At 40.6% G+C, this 23,894-nt stretch overlaps 1 protein-coding gene across 2 annotated transcripts in view; it reads right to left on the bottom strand.

The window, feature by feature from the left end:
- IQCA1 (IQ motif containing with AAA domain 1) overlaps positions 1 to 23,894 on the bottom strand; it is a 110,548-nt gene that overhangs the window by 47,860 nt on the left and 38,794 nt on the right. For both annotated transcript variants that reach the window (XM_064452163.1, XM_064452164.1), the window contains exons 7-8: positions 9,973 to 10,057; positions 1,843 to 1,968 (exon numbers count right to left, since the gene is read on the bottom strand). In XM_064452163.1, the coding sequence (XP_064308233.1) occupies positions 1,843 to 1,968; positions 9,973 to 10,057 (211 nt within the window). The remainder of the gene's footprint in view (positions 1 to 1,842; positions 1,969 to 9,972; positions 10,058 to 23,894) is intronic.

The raw sequence follows: 23,894 nt of genomic DNA, 5'->3' as shown, positions 1-23,894 counted from the left end.
AAAGGAACTTGTCTGTCTGGGGTGCTACAGGGTTCTATAACTGTGATGAAAATGGTCTTTGAAGTCACTAATTTCAAAAGCTTTTCTAAGCTATTGTCTTTGTACATGTACTTTTATCTGATCTTTCCCATTGAATTCTGCAGTGCATGTGCCGATTTAAGGGGTTACACCATGAAGTGGTTCTACAGAGCTGAACTCAGCACCAGAAGTCTTATGGACAACAAACAACTTAGTATCAGTATTTGGCTTAGGGCTGCAGGCACTACATTTTGTTCTGTGTTGCTCCCCCAGGCTGGCTCTGCTCTGCCACAAAGATACAATGAGGTGGTACCAGTAATCACCTTCTGCTGCTTGCAGCGTTATGTCTTCCCTATTGCTGTTATAGTGCACCCTGTGATAGTGTCACCCTGGTAGCAAACGACTGCCTGAAGGCACGTGTGACTGGAACTTAGAAAAACTTCCTGTTTGCACAGGAGCAGCCAATACCCTTCCCAGTTGGCAATGCAAGATCGGGCTTAAAGTCCTTGGAAAACACATTTATGTATGCTGCACCTTCAACCTGCTGTGCATCTTCATTTACAAAGGGGGTTAAAAAAACCCCCAAACTTTGTTTTGCATGACCCAAATAGTTTTTTTCAACCAGTGAAGATGCTATCTAAGTTACAAGTTAACACATAGGTATCTACCTCCCAACTAGATAGGCTGATGCTTCCTAAGTTCTTGTGGTTTAGGTTCCTGGCTAGCTGTTCTGAGAGCTTTGTCCAGAGTAATGGATGTTGTCCAAGAAAAGCAGCATCTTTGTTATATGGTTGTTCTAGGGTTAGGACGTAAAATTAATTTGTGTAAAACTTGCAGTGAAGAGTAAGCTTTGCCCAAAAAACCTCAACCTTCTCCTCCACATACTTGGTGAGAGATTAATGACCCTTATTAAAAAAAAAAAATATTGTTTCAACTTTGTTTATATGATGAAGTAAATGAGAAACAAAATTTGCTGCTTCAGCAAAAGCCTACAATTTTTGCTGCATAGCTCACTTTTGAAGATGCCCTCTGGTCACTGCACAGTTTCACAGGTGTTTTCCTCACTGAAGTTTTTCCTGAAATGATTTGAAAGCATACCTTCTGTGAAACCAGACCTTTGTATATCAAAGATTTCAGGGAGTATATCATACATTAACAGGTGTACACTGTGACTTGAAGTAAAAAAAGAGTTCATACCCTAAGAATGTGGACTGAAAATGTATGACTGCTATTTACAGGCTACAAGATACTGGCTTGCAAGACAAAAGATGCAGCCGGTCCATAGGGAACTGTACTTATAAATTAGTTTGAAATACATATAAGTCCTGATCTGACCAAGACTAAATTTTTGTGTGAAGGGGTGGCAGTAGCTAACTTTTCTGTGCCCACCACTAAAGGTGGAAATGCCTGGTTTAGATATTTGGGCTCCATTTTGTTATCTGCACACAAGGAAAAAATAGCAACAGTGCTTTGAAAAGTACACATGTACTGTCTTGGCAACAAAGTCAAAGCCATAAGGTGGATTTGCCCCTCACCTATGTCTCTGGCAGTCTGTGTCTACATCAGCTCTTCCCACTGATCTGAGTCATGGCCATCCAAGTGGCCATTCCTAAAATATAGGAGGTAAAATTCAGTTGCTGAGAATCATCAAGGTGATTGAAAGGCTGAGAGGGACTGGCCTGTTCCTCTGCTTCTGAACACAGGCCTGAAGCCTTGATGATCAGTCTAATGTAAATTAATACCCTCTGCCCACACACAGCTGAATAGGCTAGACTTTGGCTCTGTTTTCATAAAACTAACTGGTTTTACTGCAGGAAGACTTACTTTCTTTCCAGTTATTGGGGTCTTTTTTCCTTTCACTTTTTCTTTCCTTTCTTCTTTTTCTTTTTTTCCCTTTTGGGCTTTTTTCTGCAAAGCCATCTCCTTTTTGGCAGCCAGTTCTGCAGCAATCTGAAAGAGACAATGTTAAGAGAGTATTTTCATGTGAAGGTGTGTGAGAGTTATGAACTAGTGTGTTCCTCCCTAGCTTTCAGCTTTCCAGTATTGAGGAAACATGATTGCCAATGCACATTGTTTGGTAGCCCTCTGTGAATTACAGAGTGGCTGACCATTAGAGAAACCCTTTTAATTTATGTTGAGGGCACTCCCACCCGCAAACTCTAGCATAGGTGCTGACCATCCTGGCACATTATTGGGAAAGAGGGGATTTCTATGTCCCAAACTCCGAGGACTTTTATGGAGTAAAACCAATTCCTGAAACCATCTAGTAGCACAATATCCTCATGACATACAACTTAAAGTTCCCTCTGGACTTGGACTCGGATTAGGAATTTGTCTCAGCATTTCTACAGCAGATTGATTTTATGGAGATGGATGTTGAAAGACTGCCCTGAGGTATGTCTAATTTCAATATGTGGCTAAAGACTGAAATTGTTCTAGTGAGTGAGATTGGATAGAGATATTGTGACAAACTCTGACAGATATACATGGATAGCCCAGCATCTTTATCCCTGCAAGCTAGTATCAGCTGATAACTGGGTACAGCTACATAATGTTCCATAACTTTAGTTCCTGACCGTTTATGCTTTATTTTCTGAAAAAGGTGGAGGGTGAAATTTGCTGCTTCTAGTGTTCTCTTGTTCCCAGGCACTTTTCATAGTGTTCTTTTGTAAGATCATATACTGATGAATGTAAATCAGAAAATCTGTGGCCATTGACATATAATAATGGACGACTAATATCAGCAGTACCATGAAGAGTAGAAAATAAAAAAATTTCAATTGTAAGATATTTCCTGTAACAGTAAAAATATTTGCTTTCTAAAGAATGCCTTTTAATGCACTGAAGATTGGACAGTGGGAGGAGAATGATGAAAAGGGCTATACTTTGCAGCCAGTGAAATTTCATTAGTGGATTTCCCCAAGCATTTCACTATCTTACATTTAATTAAATATGGTAATTTAAACCCCAAGCACCGTTCAGTCATATCTTGCGGTGATAAGCAGTGAAGCATTTCATTCCCTGGGATAGATTAACAGATTGACTAGAGTTCAAAATAGGTTTTTAGTGTCCCAGCAGGCCTCTTGTATCCAAAATCAACAGAGCTACTCAAAGTATATCCTTTACTGTAGCGCTAGTGCCCTGCCAGAAATCCAACCTTGCCACCTCCACCCTCTGCTCTGACTGCCTACCAAAGGATAACAGTTTCCAGAATCTCAGGGGTGGATTTATCCAGCAGAATACCTGTAAGCACACATGCGATTGACAAAAGTTTTTAATTTTAAGCAGTGTTTTTCAGTTCTACTGGTGATAGTTTAAGTATATCCAGACTCCAATTGGAATGAGATACTTTCATGTTTTTATACAGATGAATGACACTGAAAGGGGTTGTACAGAGTTTCTGTTCTCATGAACCTGCTAAAATGGGGTTGAATTATCCTTATCTTTCTGTCTTGCCTTTATCAGTTCTGTAAGGTGGGAAGAAAAAAAACATTTGTTTATTCTTCTAAGAACTGCAGTATGAGCTACGGTGCTAAGCCTTGAACTAACCACTTGCATAGGGAATGGAGAAAAATAGTCCTTGCAGTTAGCACTGAGTGAAATGTACAGAAATGCAAGAAGCCAAGCCTAGAAACGTGCATAGTGACTGCAGGTAGAGGTTATGCAAATAACACCTGTACAGGCTGTCTCCTGGATACCTTGGCAACATATCTGTAGTCTGAGAGTCTGAAGGTAATTTTGGTGAAATACTCCAAAGCCATACAGCTGGCAATGCCATCGGCACGCGGAGCCTGACTTTTCATAAGTGGCTCTCTGCTTCCCAAAAGAGAATTACAGAGCAAATGTAACTTTTTTTCCTTTTCTATGTCAGATGTACCTTCTCTATACTCCTTTGGTGCAGCTTTTCCAGCTCTGCTTTCACCTCTGCTCTAAGCAGCTCCATAATTGCAGAGGACAGGGAGCTGGGGTGAAGCTGGCTGTGTATCTAACCTTAAATGGTTTGTACTCTTCTATACAGAACAATTTCCCCTCCAGCTACAAGAAGATGCCTGAAGAATCTGACAAAAGAAGAGGAAAGAAAGAGAAGGGCAAGCAAAGGTTAGTTTGAGATACTAAGCAATTCACCCACATTATAATACAGTTTTTTCCCCTGAAGAAAATTTCATAGTGGAAATAAAAGCAGATGTCTCCCTAAATTATTTTAGACTGCCCTTCTCTTTGCTAGGTTGCCTCCTTTTGAAATGATGCTGAAAGCACTTAGAAAACTTAATATTGGGGAAGAGAATGTGCATCAGTAAGAACAGATGAATTTCAGTATCCTTTTTTATTTTTTCCTAGTCTTGCTGGAGGACTCCTGTTGTGTCAGTGCTGATTCTTCTCCAGTAATGTTTTCAGCCTCAGAAGAAAAGACATTTTTTCCCATAACTGGTATCCACAAATGTCAAATTGACTTTTCTGTTCACGCATCAGTTTGTGTTTCCAAACTCATCCAGTGCAAATCCCCTTATTTTGGGAAAGAGAGGTGCACTAAAACAGAGTGTGGCCTATGAATCAAAATGCCTGATGTTGGTTTATGAGCCAAGTATAAGGAAACCCCCCAGCTGCCAGTAGAACTCACTCGCAGTCTATGTTCCTCAGCCATAGAAAGCTTGGTGTTGGCTCAGGCAAGCTGATACTTGAGGTAAATGCTCTTCCTCAAGAATAAGCCCTTCCCTCATCTCTTGAAAGATGACTTTAATTGAACTTCTTTTCTTTATTAGTGTTGTGGGCATAAATGAAATGCAGGGATAGAGTGAGTGTGGGAATTCTGGATCTCCAGCTGTGGCAGGTGAGAGTCTGAGCGCCCTGCAATTCTGGCTCTAAACCCTTTTTTTAAGAGAAACACTTTATATGCATATAGTCTAGTGTTTCTGGAGAGAAAAATGTGCTCTCTGAGTATTAGCTCTACAGGCAGAAGCTATTTTGAAATCTAAGACAAAAAAAAGTTTCTTCAAGAAAACAGGACTGCTTGAGATGGGAAAAGATGTCATCCCTGTGTCCCAGAGTAGCGTGCCAAACATCAGACTGCCCACTTGCATCGCTTATATGTAATGTGCACTGTGCTGTAAATGTGCTTGCCCCTATCCTGCCTCCCTAGCTTGAGGGCATTTAATTACAACTCCTTCTATAGGCTGATTATTTCTGTAAGGTGATTTTTTTTTTTTTAAATCAGTTGAGATGTTCATCATGGTGGGCCTGGGACTCTGTCCCAGCAAGCTAGCTGAGGGCCAGTGTTCTGGATTGGTTCCCTCTCACAGGCAAATCCATTTGTGTAGCTTTTAATAATGTAACATTCTCTTGGCAAGGTACTTCTCAGCGTTGCTTACTTTTGGGTGTGCACCTGCAAGCAAAGCTTAAGCTGTTAAAAACAAACCCAGTTATTTATTTCTTGTAGGAATGAATTCTAAACGTTGCATGAGTTTTCATAGTTTTATGAGATCTTGCAAAATCTTGCAGTTGGCTTTAATAGTTATACGTTTCAGTCCATGATTGATAAATGCTCTAGCCTTTTCCCATCTGGCAGATGTTGTCCACGTGTAGGTTAACTCACTGGTTAAACTCAGTCTTTGTTTTTTTGGCAAACACTTCAAGACGTTAGTCTCTGCTGAACGTGTTTATAAAAAATCTGTTAGCTTTGCTTGGTGTAGGTTTTTTTAGGGAAGGTGGGTGGTAGAGGTGAAAAGGGGTTGTTGATACTCCCTGGTTTTAGGCATACAACCTAGACTATTGGCTTCAGCCAACAGAGATCATGTTTATAGGCAGTGGAGAGCCACTGGACTAGCAGTCTACCTGCTGAATGGGTTCACTGCAGTGACTCATTGGCTGGAGGAATACATCTGCCTGTTGTGTGGCTTAGCAGAGAGAGGGTACCATTTCTGTCCTCCTGTACAGTTAACTTGAAATAATCAGAATATTTTATGTCTTTGAGGTGCTTAGCTCCAGCTGATGGCACTGTGTGTTTAGCGCTTGTGAAATCCAGCCTGATAATTTCTAAAGCAAGCATCCAGAATAGTGTGGAACAGAGGAAATAAAGGTGAGCATAACTGTAGGTATCTACTTCTATTACTTAAAAATAGAGTTGGTGTATTTTCTGTCAAGATAAAAGCATATTAGTAAAATGTTGGATACTAGAAAGTACAACTCTACACAGCCTCTTGAATCCTCTTCTGATGCTTTAAAGCTATTTGTAATCTATTCTTTTGGTAAAAGTGAATAAGATATTACATGTGAGGGTGCGTGTGTGAATATTGTAGTACTTGATTGCATTTTGCTGTCCCTACCTGGGAAATAGTCAGGGATATTCATTAAATATTAACTAACTACTGGGGATCTCTTGCACTGCCATTCACAATCAAACTGATTACTTGGGATTCATGGGGATCTTTAGCTGTTGGTAATAGTAAATACTAATTGGCAGCATAGTATTGCAGAGAGTGCCAAGCGATGATCAGGAACATATGTTTGCACAACAGATAATGCATACTTTTTCTCTAGATGCTGCTGGATCAGATACTGTGATTACAGTAATGTGGAAATGACATTGTTCTCCATGCAGCAATTGAATGTACAACCAAAATCTTGGTAAATAAGTGTCTCTTTCTGATAGGCTATTTAGTATTGGATACGAGGGGGAGTTGGGAGAGGGGGAATGCATCTGCTAAATGGCAACTCTCTTGGCTTATTTTCATGGTGATGAGACTTAATGAACTACAGGAAGGGATCATAATTTTGTTGGCAGCAGTATGACGGCAAAGCTGAAAATTGTCACATCTGATGATCATCTTTGGAACAAAAGATTAAAAACCATTAGGGATAGATATCTGGAACAGATGCAGAAAGATTACACTGATGTCTCAGAATCTTAAATTGCTCTTGAAGAGCATGTGAAGTAGAGAAAATCTTCTTTTCAGTCAAGAGACCGTACATATTCTTCTGACTAAACCACCAAGTAATTTGCATGGGGATCTCTTTGGTGCATATTTTTTGAAAGGTATTTGTAAAATGTGTCATGGTTTTAGCTGGGATAGTTAATTTTCTTCACTGTACCTGGCATAGTGCTGTGATTTGGACTTAGTATGAAAACAATGTTGATAACATACCGATGTTTTAGTTGTTGCTGGGTAATGCTCGTACTAGTCAAGGACTTTTCTAGTTTCCCATGCTCTGGTGGATGCACAAGAAGCCGTGAGGGGAGGGGGCACAGCTAAGAGAGCGGATTCAAACTGGGTTATTCCATATCCTGTAACGTCATGCCCAGTATGTTAACTGGGAGGAGCTGGCTGCGGGAGGATGGGGGGCGGTCGTGGCTCAGGGACGGGCAGCGTCGGTCGGCGGGTGGTGGGCAGTTGTCGTTCATGTTTCTGGGTTTTTTCCCTTTTTCCTTTTTGTTGTATTTTTGTTATTGTTGTTATTGTCTTGATCAATATTATTATCATTATTATTTTATTCTAATTATTAAACTGTTCTTATCTCAACCAACAAGTTGATTTTGCTCTTCCAATTCTCTCCCCTGTCCCACAGGGGTGGGGGAGTGAGCGAGCGGCTGTTTAGTTGCTGACTGAGGCTGAACCACGACAAATGTCATGCAAGCAGTTTGTGCAGGCCAGTTACATTACAAAGTCAAGTAAGGTCAGAGTTGTCAAAGGATAAAGAAATATAGAATATATAATAATGCAGCAATGGTTCATGAAGTGATTAATTTGTATTTTATTTTCCCCAAAGTGTCTTTACCTAAGTCTTATAAAATGCTTGCTTTTTAAATACAGTTCAGTCCAGATTTTTCATGGAGTGTAACTCAGGAGTAACCAACCCATTCACAGAAGCTAATATATAAAAGAGGTGAAATCTTGTCTCCCCTGAAGTCAAGGACAAAACTCCCATTAACTTCAATGGGGCCAGGATTTCATTTACTATGTTGCCCAGTAGACCAGTGTGGAACAAAACCCAGTTGCCTTGGGGATTTTTAATACGTGGCTGACTCAGTTGAACAAAAATGTTTTACTTGTCTGACATTCAGTTGAAATCACAAATGTATTGAACTTTATTTTGCTAACTGTATTCTGGATATCTGTTAAGGTTATGTGATAGACACTCTGCTCTTGCTTGTGCTGGCTAGAAAGGGAGAAAAAACAGGCCCCAAAAATCTTTGAAAATCAGATAATTCCTAGTGAAATCTTCTGGGAAAACAGTTGCTTTTTTTTCTTCCAGGTATTTTTCTTTTATGCAGGGGAAAACAGGCAATAAAACAGTCTCTCTAGACTTTTGTCTGTCTTTATTCTTTTTTTTTTTATGCAAAGAGAAAGCAGATGTCCAGGAAAGAGACCAATTTAGCTGAAGGTGTGAATTCAAACTGGGAGTAGGACAGGAAGAATATATTTTCTTCCAGAATCTACTACCATATCTAGTTTTTTCTCAGTATAATTTCTTGTAACGTTTTCTTTTGGAATTGTGTTTATTCTTGTTGGTAGCAGGTCTAATTAGCCTAAGGTCCCCTGAAACCTTCTCCAGCAATAAGCCTTGCTGGGTGGCTCCCTCGCTGCTCAGGGCAGCCAACAAAGCCTTCTTGACTCTAGCATGTGTTTTTACTTTAGAAGCTGAAAACTTAACTGAGGGGTCTCCTTCACTCTGTCTGGGACTGAACAACAGAGTGGCTTAGGCAGAGAGGCTACAAGCGTTGACCTTAGTGTACTCTGAACTTGGCTAAAACCAGGAGCATACTCTGAGCTCAGTTTTAGTGAGGCACAGAGAGCTGTTTGTAGCTGTTCTCTTGCATATTTTTGTAAACAAAGTAATGGTTAGAGTATTGTGCTTTATGCTGGGCTAGTCTCTATTCATATCCCCTCAAATCACATGGATGCTGCTAGCATGCCCCAGGCTTTTCCCTCCAATTCCAGGAAGAACTGAATCCAAAATATTGTTTTACCATACCCATGTTAGAGCATGAATTGAGGGCAGTTAATGAACACAACAGCCTGTCTGAACTGGGGAGCTTTAATGACCACAGAAGTCAGTTTTTGACAGTTTAGTTTTTTTAGCCTGCTAGTAGCCACCGTGCCTGGTTCACTCGGGCCAAATCCTGCCCCTGTGTGTGGGGCTTCCTGTTTATAATTTCCCTCGACAGACTCATCATTCTACTAAGATCGTTGTGGAGGGTGGAACTGGCTCAGAGTGCCAAAGACTGCCTTCACTGCTTCAACTGGCCTTAATGACTTTCTCTGTGTAACACCAGGTGATCAGAGGAAGACATTATCAGCCACAGAAGTCAGAAGAGGGATTTTACCAGGGAAAACATCTGAGTTCACTACAAGAATACCTAAGAATAAACTAAGTTACTTCCTTCACTTGAATGTGCCCCTTGTTCAAGCTCACTTAATGGATCCTTGGCAGCAAATCAAAGCTTAGGCCTGCCTGCATAAGAAACTCTTCTCTGCTTAAACTAAACTAATAATTGCTAGACTGTGCTGGTACCGAATGCAAACATGCTGGAACCAATTTCAGCCCCTGGGGTAGCTTTAGATGCCTATTTTAAACCAAGGCTCTGTTTAATATATGTTTCTACTAATAGCTAGCACCAGTCTAACTACATGGACTTTGCAGCAGGAAAGCAACTTTTTGTATCTGAGCTCTTTCGTCTTAGCTCCCTCAGACATTTATCTATGTGTAACTTGCCTGCCTGAGCACCTTCCGCCATGACCAAGTGGCTGCACATCCTGAAAGGGAATAAATTTTGGTATGTGATTTTTGTGGTTTACCTTGGAAGAAAACAATCCTTTCACTTGCAGCAAAAAGCTCTTTAACAATAAGGTTTCTGGAGTGCTAGAGGCCATTATTATGAAAAATTACTTAAGTAAACAGACGTGTTTTGTGGTGATTCCATGATCCCATTAACCTTTTACATTAGAGGAGTGACAGTACCTGCTCTGGAGTTTTTTGAGAAAGAATAGCTGTTGAACCTCCTGCCTCTTCCGTGGGATAGTCGGGAAACTTGCCTATGATATGCCTGTGTGAGAAACAAAAGATGGAAAAGGAATTAAAATCTGTAATTTTTCATCTCATTGACAAAGATATTAGATGGTAGGCAAGCGTACCCTCCTTCACCTCCTATTCAAAACCAGAATGCTGTAGTCCCTCCTATGACAGTGGCTTCTTGTCCAGTAAATTCATTAAAACAGTTACTAACCCATGTCTCTTGTCCTGTGGCCCACCAAACACTGAAAGTTCTTAGAGAATTTCTTAGGACTGCATGTCTCTTCACAGCTGAGAAACTTAGCTTAATATTTATAGATCTGGTCTCTACTTTCAATATCTAGCTTTTTAAAAATATTTATTTTATTTAAATCAGTTTTTGTTCTACAAATTCCAGATTGTATTTTAGTGTGAGGATCTCACCCTTAAAAAATTTTCCATGTAGTTGCACAATTAGGAGGTGATGAAAGCTGGGGAGGGGGCAATGAGGGGCTTTGGGGTAAGGTTTTGTGGATGGCATGGGTTACATAGGGTACTTCCAGACCTTTTAGAAAGAGATTAGAAGATATAAATAATAATGATAATCTAAAGGCCATTTATACTGATAAGAATGTTTCACTTCTTTCACTTTTGTAGCATTTTGGAATACATCAGTAAGACCTTCTGGTAGTATCAGGAAGATTTTCTGTTCCAAAGAAAATTCTGACACTTCAGAAAAATCATTGTGCTACTTCCAATAGAATGGTAACGTTTCCTCTAAATGAAATAAAATTTCCCTTGAGAAGAAAATAGCTCAGAAAGGTCAATGTGATTCATAAAAATGGCTTTCATTTTTTAAAAGACAACTGGTACCTTAAGGGACTTTCCTAGTCTACTGTTAAGCAGTAGACTGAATTTTAAACCAAGAACCTTAGAACAGAGCATCAGTTATGTTTCTGTAGTACCATGTGTATGGTTTGCATCCCTAGCTAGTACTGATGTAATACAAATTACAAAAGAATAAGCAAACATTTGTCTGTGATTGTAAGCTCTGACTTGCATGTTCAACAATTACTAGTTCTATATGCAAACAGATGCAAAACTTTGGTCACTGGGTTCCCAGAAATCAGTCTGCATGAACAAAGGGATGTCATTGTTAGTGTGTGCATGTATAGATATATTTCTTTTAATCTATGAAGAATTGGATTTTACCTCAAAAACCTGCATCATCTAGCTTATTCAATGTTAGATCATGCTTCATTTTTTTACAAATAGCCAGAAAATAGCTCAAATTTATGTTAAGTGCAGTCTTGTTAAATGCTGCTACAGGTCTGGCTTACAGCAACAGATTTCTCAATCTGATATTAATGATGTTGCTACTTTACTAATGTCAGCTGGGAGGAAAGAAAGGCAATATGCACTGCAGGTGAGAGTCAGTTTGGAGTCCACTGCCAGCTGAATGCGGTATCAGTGCCAGCTTTCAATATTTATTAGTGTTATGTTTGGTATTTGTATTAGTTTTTCACTTCTAAATCATTTACAGCTCTTGGAGATAGAAATATTTACCCTTCAGATATGTATGATGAGTGTATTTCTGAGTGCTGTAGAAATTCTGTCAAATCATCAAATTTGGAAGTGGGTTCCAGTTTGTTTATAATTTGTATTTTGTGTGATTCTTCTCACAGCTGGTGCAGATGTTTGGGATGATGTGGCTCACCTCATCTTTTTGTGGCAGCTACAGTAAGTGCTTATGTTGAAAAATAACTTGAGGTGAAGGGAAGGTAATGCCAAGCTTTCCACACAAGTGGAAGAAAAGTGTCAGCCACTTCCTAACCAGTCAGCAGTCCAGGGACTGGGTCATCTGTTGAGGGCAATGTAGAATGTGATTTCCCATGGTCATCAGTGACCTGAGAGAACGCAGCTACCACACGTTTGTTGTGCTAATTCTTCAGGGACATCTGCTTTTTCTTTCTGGACTTCATCCTTTCCTGTGTACTGTTGTTAAGCATATTAAACACTGTCCGATGGTCAGGGAGCAGTATTCTTAAGTCTTATTCCCCTATCCGACCTCTGGCAGGTTTTCGTCTTTCTCTTCAAGGTTTAAATGACTACAACTTCAATCTTGTAATGCCTGGATAGCATGCACATGCATGACCCGCATAGACAAATTCCTCTCTTTATGAAACCCTCTGAGTTCAGAGGTTAAACCAGGGATTCATTTGGCCTGTAAATCTGCACAGAAAAATGCAGTCATTGATCTTCCTGGTCAAAAGTCCATTTTAAATGCAATAAATCTCAATTTTCACTCCCCCTTCACTTTTTAGCAGCATTCTTCTCAGAACCATCACAATGGATTGTCTCATGCATTTGTCATAAGATGCTAATTTGGTTTCAACTGGACCTAAACTATTTTGTACAAGGCTGTTTTTATAGTGGTTGATAATAACAAAACACCAGGATAAAATGAGCAGACAGTATGCTCTCCACAAACAGCCAAGGATATTCCTATATCTTTGTTCCATCAGATAAGCTACACGTCATCTGTAGCTCAAGAGGGTCCCACCAGGCACGTCCCACATTGAACAGTGAACAGCTCTTGAATTAGGAGGATCTTCCAAACATGTAGAATGATTTTGGGCTTGCTTTACAATAATAATGGTTCAAATAATTTTTAACTGCTCTCCCCTTTTGAAACTTCCTAGAAACAATGAAGTATTCGTTATTATAACCAGTTCTAAGGCAATAATACTGGAAGAAAATTAATCTACATGATGTAAGAACTTGCTCTAAACTCCAGCCTAGCATGCTGCTTTGTTTTGCTGGAAGTGTAGAGGAGAGCTTTACAGTGGAAATCCTTGGTTCCACCTATGTGGCATTAATGGCACAAGCATGCTGTAAACGAAGACTTACAGAAGGTGGAGCTGTAGAGGTTCCCACAGTCAGCTACTAGGCTGAAAACTGAACCAGGGAGAAGAGCATTGTACCTGCACCTGCATTGTCTGCTGACTCCAAAAGTTGAGTTGCAACTACAGTAACTGTAAGGCTTTAGCCCAGCAGAGATCACTGAGTGTGAATTTCAGACTGGTGTTTGTTAGATTGCTCTCTTGGTTGAGCAGGAAAATAAACCTACTTGGTCTGCATTTCCTCTAATCTGCCCAGCATTTATTTTCAATATTCATAGTATTCTGACACTTTCTTCGCGGATCAGTCATTATATCTAGCTGGCAGATTACCCACAAAGTTCAAAAGCCCTGATGCTTTCTCTGCATGTCACTGAAAAGGCAGCACTAAGCAAAAACTAAACTGGTGGTCAGGAAAGTCTGAAAGTCTTGTTGCATGTTGATGGGGAGAGGAGACTGTAAAAAGCTTAGGCTTTTGGTAAGAAGAGTATTGGAGTGTGTAATATATTTGAGAGACGTGGTACATGTCGGAAACACCTGGTTTTCAGGCAAGTCAAAACTCAATGAATCTGTTACTTATTATTGTCTCAACATTTGCAGGGGGAGAAAAAAATCCAATTGTGCTTTTCCAGCATCTCATAAAAATGTGCAAATGCCAGAACTGGAAGAAGCAACTCTTACTTTCAACACCATTGCTTCAGTGGGAGTGTTGACAATGTGTTAAGGACTGCAAGCAAAAGCAGAAGCAAATTCTATCGTAACCATCAGGTTACATATGGAGGATGTGGTTCCAGTAAACTGTTTGCCTAAATTTAACAAATGAAATGTGTCAAAAGTGTGGCTGCTTGGTAGGACTGGACTCGGTGGCTGCACAGAAATCAAATAAGGGGATCCAGAAGGGTAAGGCTAGGAAGAAATATCCACCTGTGAGAAGCTTCAGCAGTATCCTAGGGAAGCCCTCATAGACTGAAGACCCCAAAGCCTGCTGCTTCCCAATCTGCAGGTGAGGAACTGAGGATCGTTTTTGTGCGTGACCTGCTCCCTGTTGTATATTCACAGGCCATGGAACAGAAACTTGTGTTTAGGAGCCTTGCTTGCGCTGCTGCAAATTGAACTGATGAGCGTCAAACAGAGTTCACAGTAGGCAAAATATCTTTTTTTTGGGTGAGAGCCTCTGCTTTAACAGAACTACTAAATGCTTTTATGCTGCAGAGGACTTTGCTGAAGAACAGGCCTTTAGAAATTGTGGTATCTGTTACTTTTCTGGAAAGCAGTGAAATCCTGTCAGTGGGAACATAGCATGGGTTTGGTAAACAGCTTTACAGAAAAGCCATCTAAGTGGAATGAATGGGGGCCCTAAATCTGAATCAAACCAGCTCAACCGGAAGAGTAAGGGAGTGAACAAAGATGGAGGAGTGAAAAGAGATGTTCTTCCACTCCTAGCAAAGTAAGAAAAGGATCTAATAAGATTCTTCCACTGTTTCTTGAGTTACATTCTGTTCTCTGGTTCACTGTTACTGCTCTCCCCTTTTCCAAACTTATTCCTCTTCTAATAACTTAGATCTGTCAAGTATAATTGAAAAAGAATGATCTTTTATGGTATGCAATGCAAACCCTTTTGTCTCCAATCATGTAGCATAGAGTTCTGGCTCTTCTGGGCTCAATTTTTGTTTTAACACACAACTTGGATAAATGTCCAGACCTTAACTAGGTTCAAATGGTTCTTTAACATCTTCAAATCACCACCAGACTTGATACGAGTCAGTGTGATTGGCAGTCTCTGAAGTTGCTGCTCAGCACCAAATGCTGCAGCACCTCAATTCTGACCTATAAAATATATTCCTTGTCTGTGTGGTGACCCTACACTGTGCTTGTCTCGTCTGTTCCTTCCTCCCCTCCTCATTTCAGGAGCATCACCATTTTTTTCTTAAGTGTTTTCTCTCTACTCCACATTGCTCAGGGATGGTTATAGTTAAGGCTAAATATGGCTGCTGATTTATGAGAATGCACCATTGATTTAAACATTTTGTCTGGTAACAGACTCAACAAGTTACTACCTACTCTGTTCTCTGGCATGACTTCACATGTGTTATTCTTTCTTTTTGGCCATGGCTTCTCTAGCTAATTGCATAAAAGGCCTTGTCAGGAAAAATAAAAAATTGTTCTTTGGAGGAAAAAGAGGGTTTAACTCTTTTCAGGGTAAGAAAGGATGTGGGCTGTGTGCAGAAGAAAAGGCATCAATGATGGCTGTATGCTCTAGGCAGAGGGACAGCAGAGTGTTCTGTGCAGAAAAGCAATAAAAACAAAGAGGGGGAAACACTTTAAAGAAATAACCCCCCCCGTTGTTTTGTAGTTCTTGTCTGTTTCCGTAATCCTGCCTGATTTGGGTTCTCTCAAACTATTTTAGGTGTCTTTGCTGCAGCATTTTCTTCCCTTTTGTGTGTGCTTTCTTTAGCTCTTTGAAAATCACTTCCAGGAAAAAATAACCTATACAAATACAGAATTACTTATAGAGCAAGACTAATTTCCACAGCTGCCCTGTCATCTTTAATGGGTTTGGGTACAGACATATTACAACTTATGTTTTATCTAAGGTCCTGATCCTTCAAGCATTTGCTTGTATGTGTGAACATTATGCACGGAAGTAATTCAGTGAAGTGACTTGTAAGGAGAAGTGTTTGGAGAATTGGAAACCTTATTGTTCTGGATAAATATTCAGCTTTAAAAATTTAAGATCAAGTGTTGTGAGACCAAGGATGTGCAAGAAGAAACATTTCCATGGAGGAATGACTGTGAAAGGTTTGTGGGGAAAGGTGATATGATAGTTAATGCAATAAGGGATAATTAGAAACAATAGATACTCTTTTGGGTATCCACTGCCTGCCTTAGATCTGAAATGGCAGAAGTGAGCTTCAAAGCCAAGTAATAGTTGGGAACAGTTCTTGGAGGGACAGACCTAAATGTGGAATGTGGTAATTATCTCTGATAGCTTTATTACATGTAGTATTATTGGCCAGGAAAGGTAGACCTTTGGCTGACCTGTACAGTTCTTAAGCTTCTTGCGTTCTTCCAGTTAAATAGTTTGTTCTGCTTTGTCGTAAAGTTATTTTACCTTTTAAAGGATCCTCCTGGCCTTTTAAGGATAGCAATAGGTAATTAGTGTACTGGAAAAAAGGGAATCTCTGTTCCCCCTCACACAGATTTGGGAACGAGCTTTCTCTGTCAGGACTCCTGGTTACCCAGCTTCCTGCTGTAAACCATAGGTGAAAAGGAGGGAAAAAGATTTTTTGACCTATTGGTAACTTAAAAATTCTGCTAAAAGTTATTTTTTGTTTAAAATGGAAATACGTGTTTTTCTTCTCAAAATGAATCGGACACATGGGAAGGCAGCACTGTGAATTACTGCTAAGCTTTTGAATGAAAATAAAGGGCAATGAGCACATGAATAATGCCAAGGGGAAACAAAAAAAGATTTTACAGTTCCAATATTAACTTGGAAAAAAAAAGGAAAAATCAGAACAAAAATTCAAAAATTTGGCAATATCAACACTCACAAAATGTTCAGGTGCTCTGATTTTGTATATCCATCCCTACCCTCAAAAAATACTGCTAAAATTTTTCTCAGAGCTCAAACCTGAATTAATTCACGATGGGAAGAAATTACATTCTGACCTATGTAACTGAACTCCTTTGCAAGAGCTAATAACATCCAACCCATACTGAAAGCTTAGGCAAACCTAGACAAGATGAGTGCTAAATTCACCCACCATGGCACGGGAATGGAAGTAAGGTTAAAGGGACTGGGAAGCAGATTCCTATAAGGCTATTTAGGTTTTTTGGCTTGATTCCTGCAGTGCAGAACAGTCTTGGGCAGAGCTGCTGGTAAGCCTAGTGTAAGGCGCTCTGCAGTAACAGTGAAAGCACCTCCTGGTGGACCCAAGGACACCTCGATGTGCCCCGTCCCTGCCCTTAGAGGGAATAGTTTCTGAGCAAGGAGCAGGGCATGTCATGGTGTCACACAGCAGTCTCTAGTCCACGGTTTTTCTACTGCTGCTGTCCTTGCCAGGCCTACTGGCAACTGCCTTGTTAGTGAGGAATTCATCAAACTGACTGTATGTACTTGTGTTGGGGTAAAATCTTGCTTACCAGAAACAGGTTTGGGAGAACCAGAAATCCTGCCTTCTTGCTTCTCTGAAAGCTACATCCAACACTGCACCCATGTTTTGCTTCCTAGGTCTACACTTCTTTTAGTGCCTGTCCTTGTATTTTGGCCTTGTTCATCATCAGATGACACACAGACCGTCCCTAAGCTTATTTCCAGTGTCAGCTTCCTGTTGACTGTCTACAGCCTTTTGAGGAATGTGATCCTGTCAACCCAGCTGTAAGGAGAGTGGGTTGAGCAATCCTTACTGCAGAGGAAGAACTCCCCTTAGGGCTCAGCACCATGTCTGGGGGACTTGGCTGATGGATTAAGGAGTACTCTGAAGCACACAACTCTCATTAAACTCTTCTGTTTTGATTTTCTTGTATCTTTCCATTCTCTTTAGAGTGAGGTCAAAAATACAGAAGCTGGCTCAAACACCAGGTCAAATTCCCCTTGCATTTACTGAATTCCTTACCTTTGGTCAGCTTATCCTGGCTTCACAGAATGATGAATCCTGATTCAAATTGGCTCAATATTACCTGTGCTTAGTATTAAAGTTAAGAGACTGAAACAATTATGGCCGGTTTTAACCAAGATTACTTTAACCCAGACTAGAAGCTTTGCGAGAATAGCTTTCCTGCAGAGTCAGCCAGAGGGAATCAACAGTGCTTTATTAACACAATATGAATTTTGTAAAGAGGAAAATAAAGCATGTGATTTTTGTAGCAAGGCCAGCCAAAAGAAATAACTTGCCCTCCAATATCACAAGTTTCTTTGGGATTTGGAGTGAAATGGAGTATAGAGAGCATTTTGTCTTACTGGATTTGTTTATGAGAAATTCAAGCAATTGCTTTTGCTCCTAGAAGTCAAGGTGTTAGTGAAACAAAATGCACCTCTATGGAAGGAAAAGCAGGCTGAAACTGGGCATGGCTGCTTTTAAATCAGACCTCAAGATAATGCTTTGGAGAGAGCTGAGACATGGTGCCCTCGGCAGGTCACCCACCTGGAAAAGTGCCACTTGCACCCAAGCTCTGTCAGCTGCCTCAGGACTTTGCCCTCCTCCTTGTTCTAAATTGGTTTTGCCTAGGCTGTATTTCTTCTGCCACCACCTGATTGCGAAAGGTACTTGAAGTATTTGAAGGGTATTATATTAAAATCTCTCAGAAATAACTGTGCTCTCCTTGAACATATTGCTTGTATGCTGGATGGATAGTTGTGTGCGTGCTAATAAATTCAGTGCACTTGGGGCATGTCAAACTCCCTGTGCCTGCTATGCAGTATATGCACCCTCTGTATCTGTCCAGAAAATTGGGGACTAAGAGCCTGAAAATGAACAGAGAAGCTTTGTGCTTTGATCTACCCTTATTTAAATACTGGAATAAATACAGCACAGCATGTAAGAGTAATATGGAGTCTTTTAACCACTGACACAAAACAACCTAGCCTACCTGATGCAAGTGCTGTAAAATGATGTGATTCTGGTTTGCAACTCCTTGCATTCTTTCACAGTGTGGTGAAGATGGGTAAATCTGAGGTGATATTGAAAGTGGCATCAGATACATTTCAGCAGCTAGAACTCTGTCTGCCTTATGTCCGTAGTGTCAACATAGAAAGACAGACAGTCCAGTCTGGCATAACTTCAACTTGCCTTGTTTTTTGCCTCCCTGGATTAAAATGATCTGTATGTGCATACTGTCCTCTTCAACCACTATATCATGGCTGTCCCATTCACGGATCACTATGACTCTGACCCGCTGCCTGCCTGAGATTTGACTTTAAGCGTTTGAAAAGGACAATGTGTAATCAGCACCTGTCAGGCATCATAGTATCGCTTGGGAGAGCGGCTTGCTTCTTCATTTAAGACTAATACCATAGTGCTGTGCTAATGGCACTACTTGTAGCTAAGACTGCACTTCCTTTAAAAGCACTTGTGATGAGGAAGAAAAACTTCAGTGGGGACTGAGAAGCTGATAAATGGCACATAGTGTGTTCTGAAGTTTTAAAAAAAGGAACCAAACATGCCGCTCTCTGTTTCACTGCTGCTAACGTTCTTGTCCACTTCAAGAGATCCACTTCTCATATGGTTTGCATGAGTTTTTAAATGAACTATTTAATGATAAATCTGAGGCAATTTCATGCATGTGAAAGCAGTCACAGTGCCTGATTTTTCAATGTTCATCCCAATTGGCTTGTGCAGCCTTATTTAAATAAATCACAATCAGGTGTACACAGAGTGTAAAACCAGGAAAAAACTGAGACTGATAACTGAAGAATGTTGCAGAGAATCTGTATAAAGTTAGAGGTGTTTACAGACTCCTGGTCAATGCTAATAACCAAATAGCTCAGTAGCAAGAAAAAAATAATTTAGAATCTCTACTTTTGTAATTTAAAAAAGTGTGAGAAAAGACAAGGAGAGCTCAATTAGAAGCCAGTGTCAGGCTGGTATTAAGAGCATCCATTTATCAACAGTATTAATTGAAAAACCCAGTCATCTCTGCAGTCCAAGAAACACATTGTAATGCCTTCAGATGCCAAGTTCATTAACCCTCACCTTTTAGTTTTGTGAAAGAAAAATTGGAGTTCTGTATTTCTGTACTTGTTTGGTGCACCTCTGCTGTATGATCTATAGTTTCCTTAAATTGGCTGAAAACATGGACAATCTTGGAGACCGATAAAAAATTGAATGCCTGTTGCAGGACTCTGGCATTGCCTCTCTAAATGACTGACTTATGCATGTGCCACTCAGTGGGATGTGCCAAAATTAAATCAATTATAAGCACAAAATGGAGCTTTTTTTTAAAAAAAATAAAAATAATTGTTTGGTTACATGATGGATTAATAATGTGCTTTTTAAGCCTCTCTTTGGTTGACAGGGCCAGTGCTGCAGAGAGTTACTCACAACGTGGCAGGCAGCTGACTGGAGACCCAGGGGCAGGCATGGGGAAGTCCTCTTGGGAATTTGGAGTTGGACCTGCAGCCCCGCTCTTGGTAGAAGCAAAGTTCCTAAACATCAGTAGTTTCTTTCTACCAAAGTGGCATAACAGGTAAGACGGTGTGGGAAGTGCAATCTGAAGGTTGAGACTTGAAGGGCAGGTTTACTCACTTGCTAATTCTTAGGACTCTTTTGTATTTTTTTGCAGTACTGGAGATCTAAATGTATTCCTTCACAGGCCTGTATAGAGGATCAGTTGTCTGGAATGGCCTTATAGGATAGCAGAGCACCCCTGGGCAAAGAATGTAAAGATTAGACTTGGACAGGAATGAAATACAGGCATGTATGTGGGAGAGGCTGCAATCGGCTGCTCCCACCTTCACTCCCACTAGTTCCCAGGCCTCCCGCAATTGCAAACCTTGCAATACATAATGAATAAAACCATGCGTTATACGTGATTTCCCAGAAGAAGATGAAGGTGAAACAATATTTTGGGCATAGTGTTACCCTCTCTGTAGCAGCTATGAGAGCTGAGCCAATGATGGGAAGCACATGTATGTAATATGAAAGATGGCAGAGCTCCGGCTCTGGAATTTGCTCCCTCAGAGCAATTGTATTTTGACTTGAATACTTTGACGACTCCTGCAGCTACACAGACTGCAGCCTTTAACTTATAGCCATGCTTTAAACCAGTATCTTCAAAATTGGTTGCTAGATTAGATGCTTTCCAGAAAGATCTGCAGGAAAGAGCCAGTCTCTGCTGTGTGATGGGGAATACAAAACAAGAGAGCAAACTTCCTTTCCAAATCACCAAAGGATTACTGAGTCAGTAAGATGCCCTAAGGATGATCTGAAGAGATTTTAGTTGAGGGTAATGCAGTTTCCCAGTATTACATAAATATCTCAGTAAATACTGAACCAGCTTTTATGGTTCTATGCTCTTTGTCCAAGTCAAACGATGTTATATTTGGTACGGTATCTTACTGAATGGTACTATGTTGATATAGTTATTTTGTACAAGTAGAGCCTAAGGAGAACCAGCAACCCCCCTTATATGCACTGTTAAATGTCTCTTATTCAGCCTAGGATGGTAACTCTTAATAGCGATCTCATATAGATCCTAAGGATGCCTGACAGCAGACAAAACATAGCTAGCTTGTGATGCTAATAGCTGGGTGTGTTTCAAGTAAATTATTATAAATAATTAGATTTTCTGTTGTATCTGCACATGACTAAAATGCAGCATGGCTTAAAAGCCCCTGACTCTGACCTGGATAATAAAAGCAACCTGCTTGATGGAGTCTGACTAATCTCCCTTGTGCTGAAATTTTCCTCAGTAAAACTGAAACATATTGACTCTGGAAGGAATGGATGAGACTCAGGTTTCAGGCAAGTTCTTGTTCTGCCCACAGAAATATTATCTTCAAACCTTTTCAGTGTTAAGTCAAGATTCAAGCCAAGTATAGGATTTGGATGGACCAACTTTAATGCTAACTTTGCATTGGGAAGAGTTTACTTAGATGTTTACCAAACCATGCAGCACACTGCCCACCTAACAAAAGGGTGGTCTGGTGCTCTTGAGGGAAATAATTGACTAACAGAAAAAGATATGCCTTGCCTCACATGCCCTTGACATGCTTGCCAACCCTGGGACGGCAGTCAGTGTACTGCTGTCACCTGGAGCCTGTACCACCTAGTCCACTATGGAGATCTAGAGGTTGATGGGATAACCTGCTTCTGCTGCCTGTGTCCTTTTCCCCCCTCCATGGTTTCTGCTTAACTCTACTGGAATTTGACTTACGCCCCACATTGAAGGGTGTAAGCTCATTCTATTTAAATGCTTCTGGATGTTTTTATTAACCACCCAAGACCCTACTTTCACTGAAGTTGTGCTCTCAACCTTAGTGGTACCTCACAGCAGCCGAGTTTGAGTCTAATTGCATGTATAACATTTGACACAAAAGGAGTTGAGCTGTTTTGTCCAAGGTACAGGTGACAGAGGGCAAGAAGAAATGAGTGGAGGGGAAGTGCTCTCAGGGGCGTGGTAGATATTACACCAATTTCCAGTGTAAGCCTGGATTTTCTGTGCTAGATGATGCAAGTCTCCTTGGTGTGGAATTCACTTGAAATTCAGTACTTAAGTAACTTGTCAACAGTTTGATAAATAAACGTGTTGGCATCCTGAAGCTGTAATGCCCTGAATCAGCCTTATATTCTATCAGATACTCTGCTGCTATGGTCCCCAGTATATAAACTTCTACTGCCAGTGAAGAGTGAAACAACTGTATTTCAGAATTAAATAATTCTTCTCTTGTGAGAAAGAATAACAGGCTTTCACAGCCACATTCCCAGCCATAACTTGCACGCCTTCATCCTCTCCATAGTCATGTCTGACTTCCTGACAATCAAGTTTGGGTGTGGTGGTTTGTTTATTTTTAATATACACCAACCTGAGCTTGCTTGCTGGCATGCATGTTTGGGGACTGCTTTTTTGTCTTTGCCTTGGACACACTTAATATTTTGTATCAGTCTTTGGATCTAACTGTCCCTATTTTTCAAATTGGCAACTTACAGGTTTAGGTTTTTTTTTCCAGTTACGTCTCTTTCATCCCTCCTCTTCTGATCCTCCCTCTCCAGCTCCTTGTGACTGTTTCTGCTACCCCTTTGCTCTGCCCGTGTCAGTCCAGGCCACGTTTCTTTTTTTCCCCACTTGCCTCTTTTTCTTTGCATTCTACAGAGCTAGGGCTGAAAATGTCTTTTCTACCTCCTCTGCTTGCTTCTCCAAAGAGATCATTCTGTGGAGCAAGGGGTGTAGCTTGGGAGCCACTGCTCTGTGCTTCATGTTCATTTTTATTCTCCTTACTTCTAAGCTTTTCCTTAGCCTTTCTCTTCCCAGAATATTCCTCAAACACCTCTCCTCTGCCAGCCACTGGCTCTTCAGTGCCTCTCTGTCCCCTGCCAGACACCAGTAGGACTCTTGATTCTTTTTTTCTCTGCCTGTTTCTTGTTCCTCTCTCCTAGCAGATCTTCATTCACTTTACTTGTTGGTAATGGGGAAGTGGGGAAAATTGGTTCTTCCACCTGCTCTGTATTAACTTGCCGGAGAAGATACCTTTCCCTATCACAGTGGAGTGAAAAAGTAGCTGGGCTGGGTCTCTTCCTCTTCCCCTTGGGATTCTTTCCCTTCTTCCCTTCTCATTGATTAGGACTATGCTATGTTGGTCAAACCAAGAATAGATCAGATGGTGAGCAGGCCCCTCTGGGCCAAGCATAGTAGGTATCTAGCTGGATTACTGGAACAGAAACCATCTCTGAGGTGAAAATCAGGCCCCAGTTATCAGTGTTAAACATCCCATTTGTCTGTTTCTATCTTCAGAAATCCTGTCTGCTGTGTTAGGACTGTGCTTGAAAAGGAATAAAGAAAGCACAGTGTGGGAGAACAGCAACCTAACATGTCCATTGAACAGGGCTCACTACTGCAGTATTTCCCAGAAAAAGCTCAATTCAGTCTGTAAAACATGTAGAACTGTATTATAATAAGCTGCTGGCAAGGGTGAGGCCCTGAATGTAACTGATGTTTGTGTCTGTGTGAGTATCTATGACAACAAATAATGTCTGGGAAGTGTTCTTGAGAATATCGGTGGGGGGGTGGTTGTATTATGTCGGTAACACTTAGCATTTTCAGACTTTTAATTTCTAAGTGTTACTATAGATGGGTGTGAGTACTTTAGGAAAACGAACTAATTAGTTACAAGATTTTTCTTCTTGTTTGCAAATGGGACCAGAGTAATGCTATTTACTTTAGCTGATTCCAGACTTCTAGACATATAAAGGAGTGAATATTTCTAGGAGCTTTAATGCTAAGTGGGAGGCTTAGACTCAAGGTCAATGGACTGTGGGTCACTTTCAGCCACTT

Source organism: Phalacrocorax carbo, chromosome 5, assembly GCF_963921805.1.
Source record: "Phalacrocorax carbo chromosome 5, bPhaCar2.1, whole genome shotgun sequence".
Classification (NCBI taxonomy): Eukaryota; Metazoa; Chordata; class Aves; order Suliformes; family Phalacrocoracidae; genus Phalacrocorax; species Phalacrocorax carbo.
This window is presented reverse-complemented; position numbering and strand designations above follow the sequence as displayed.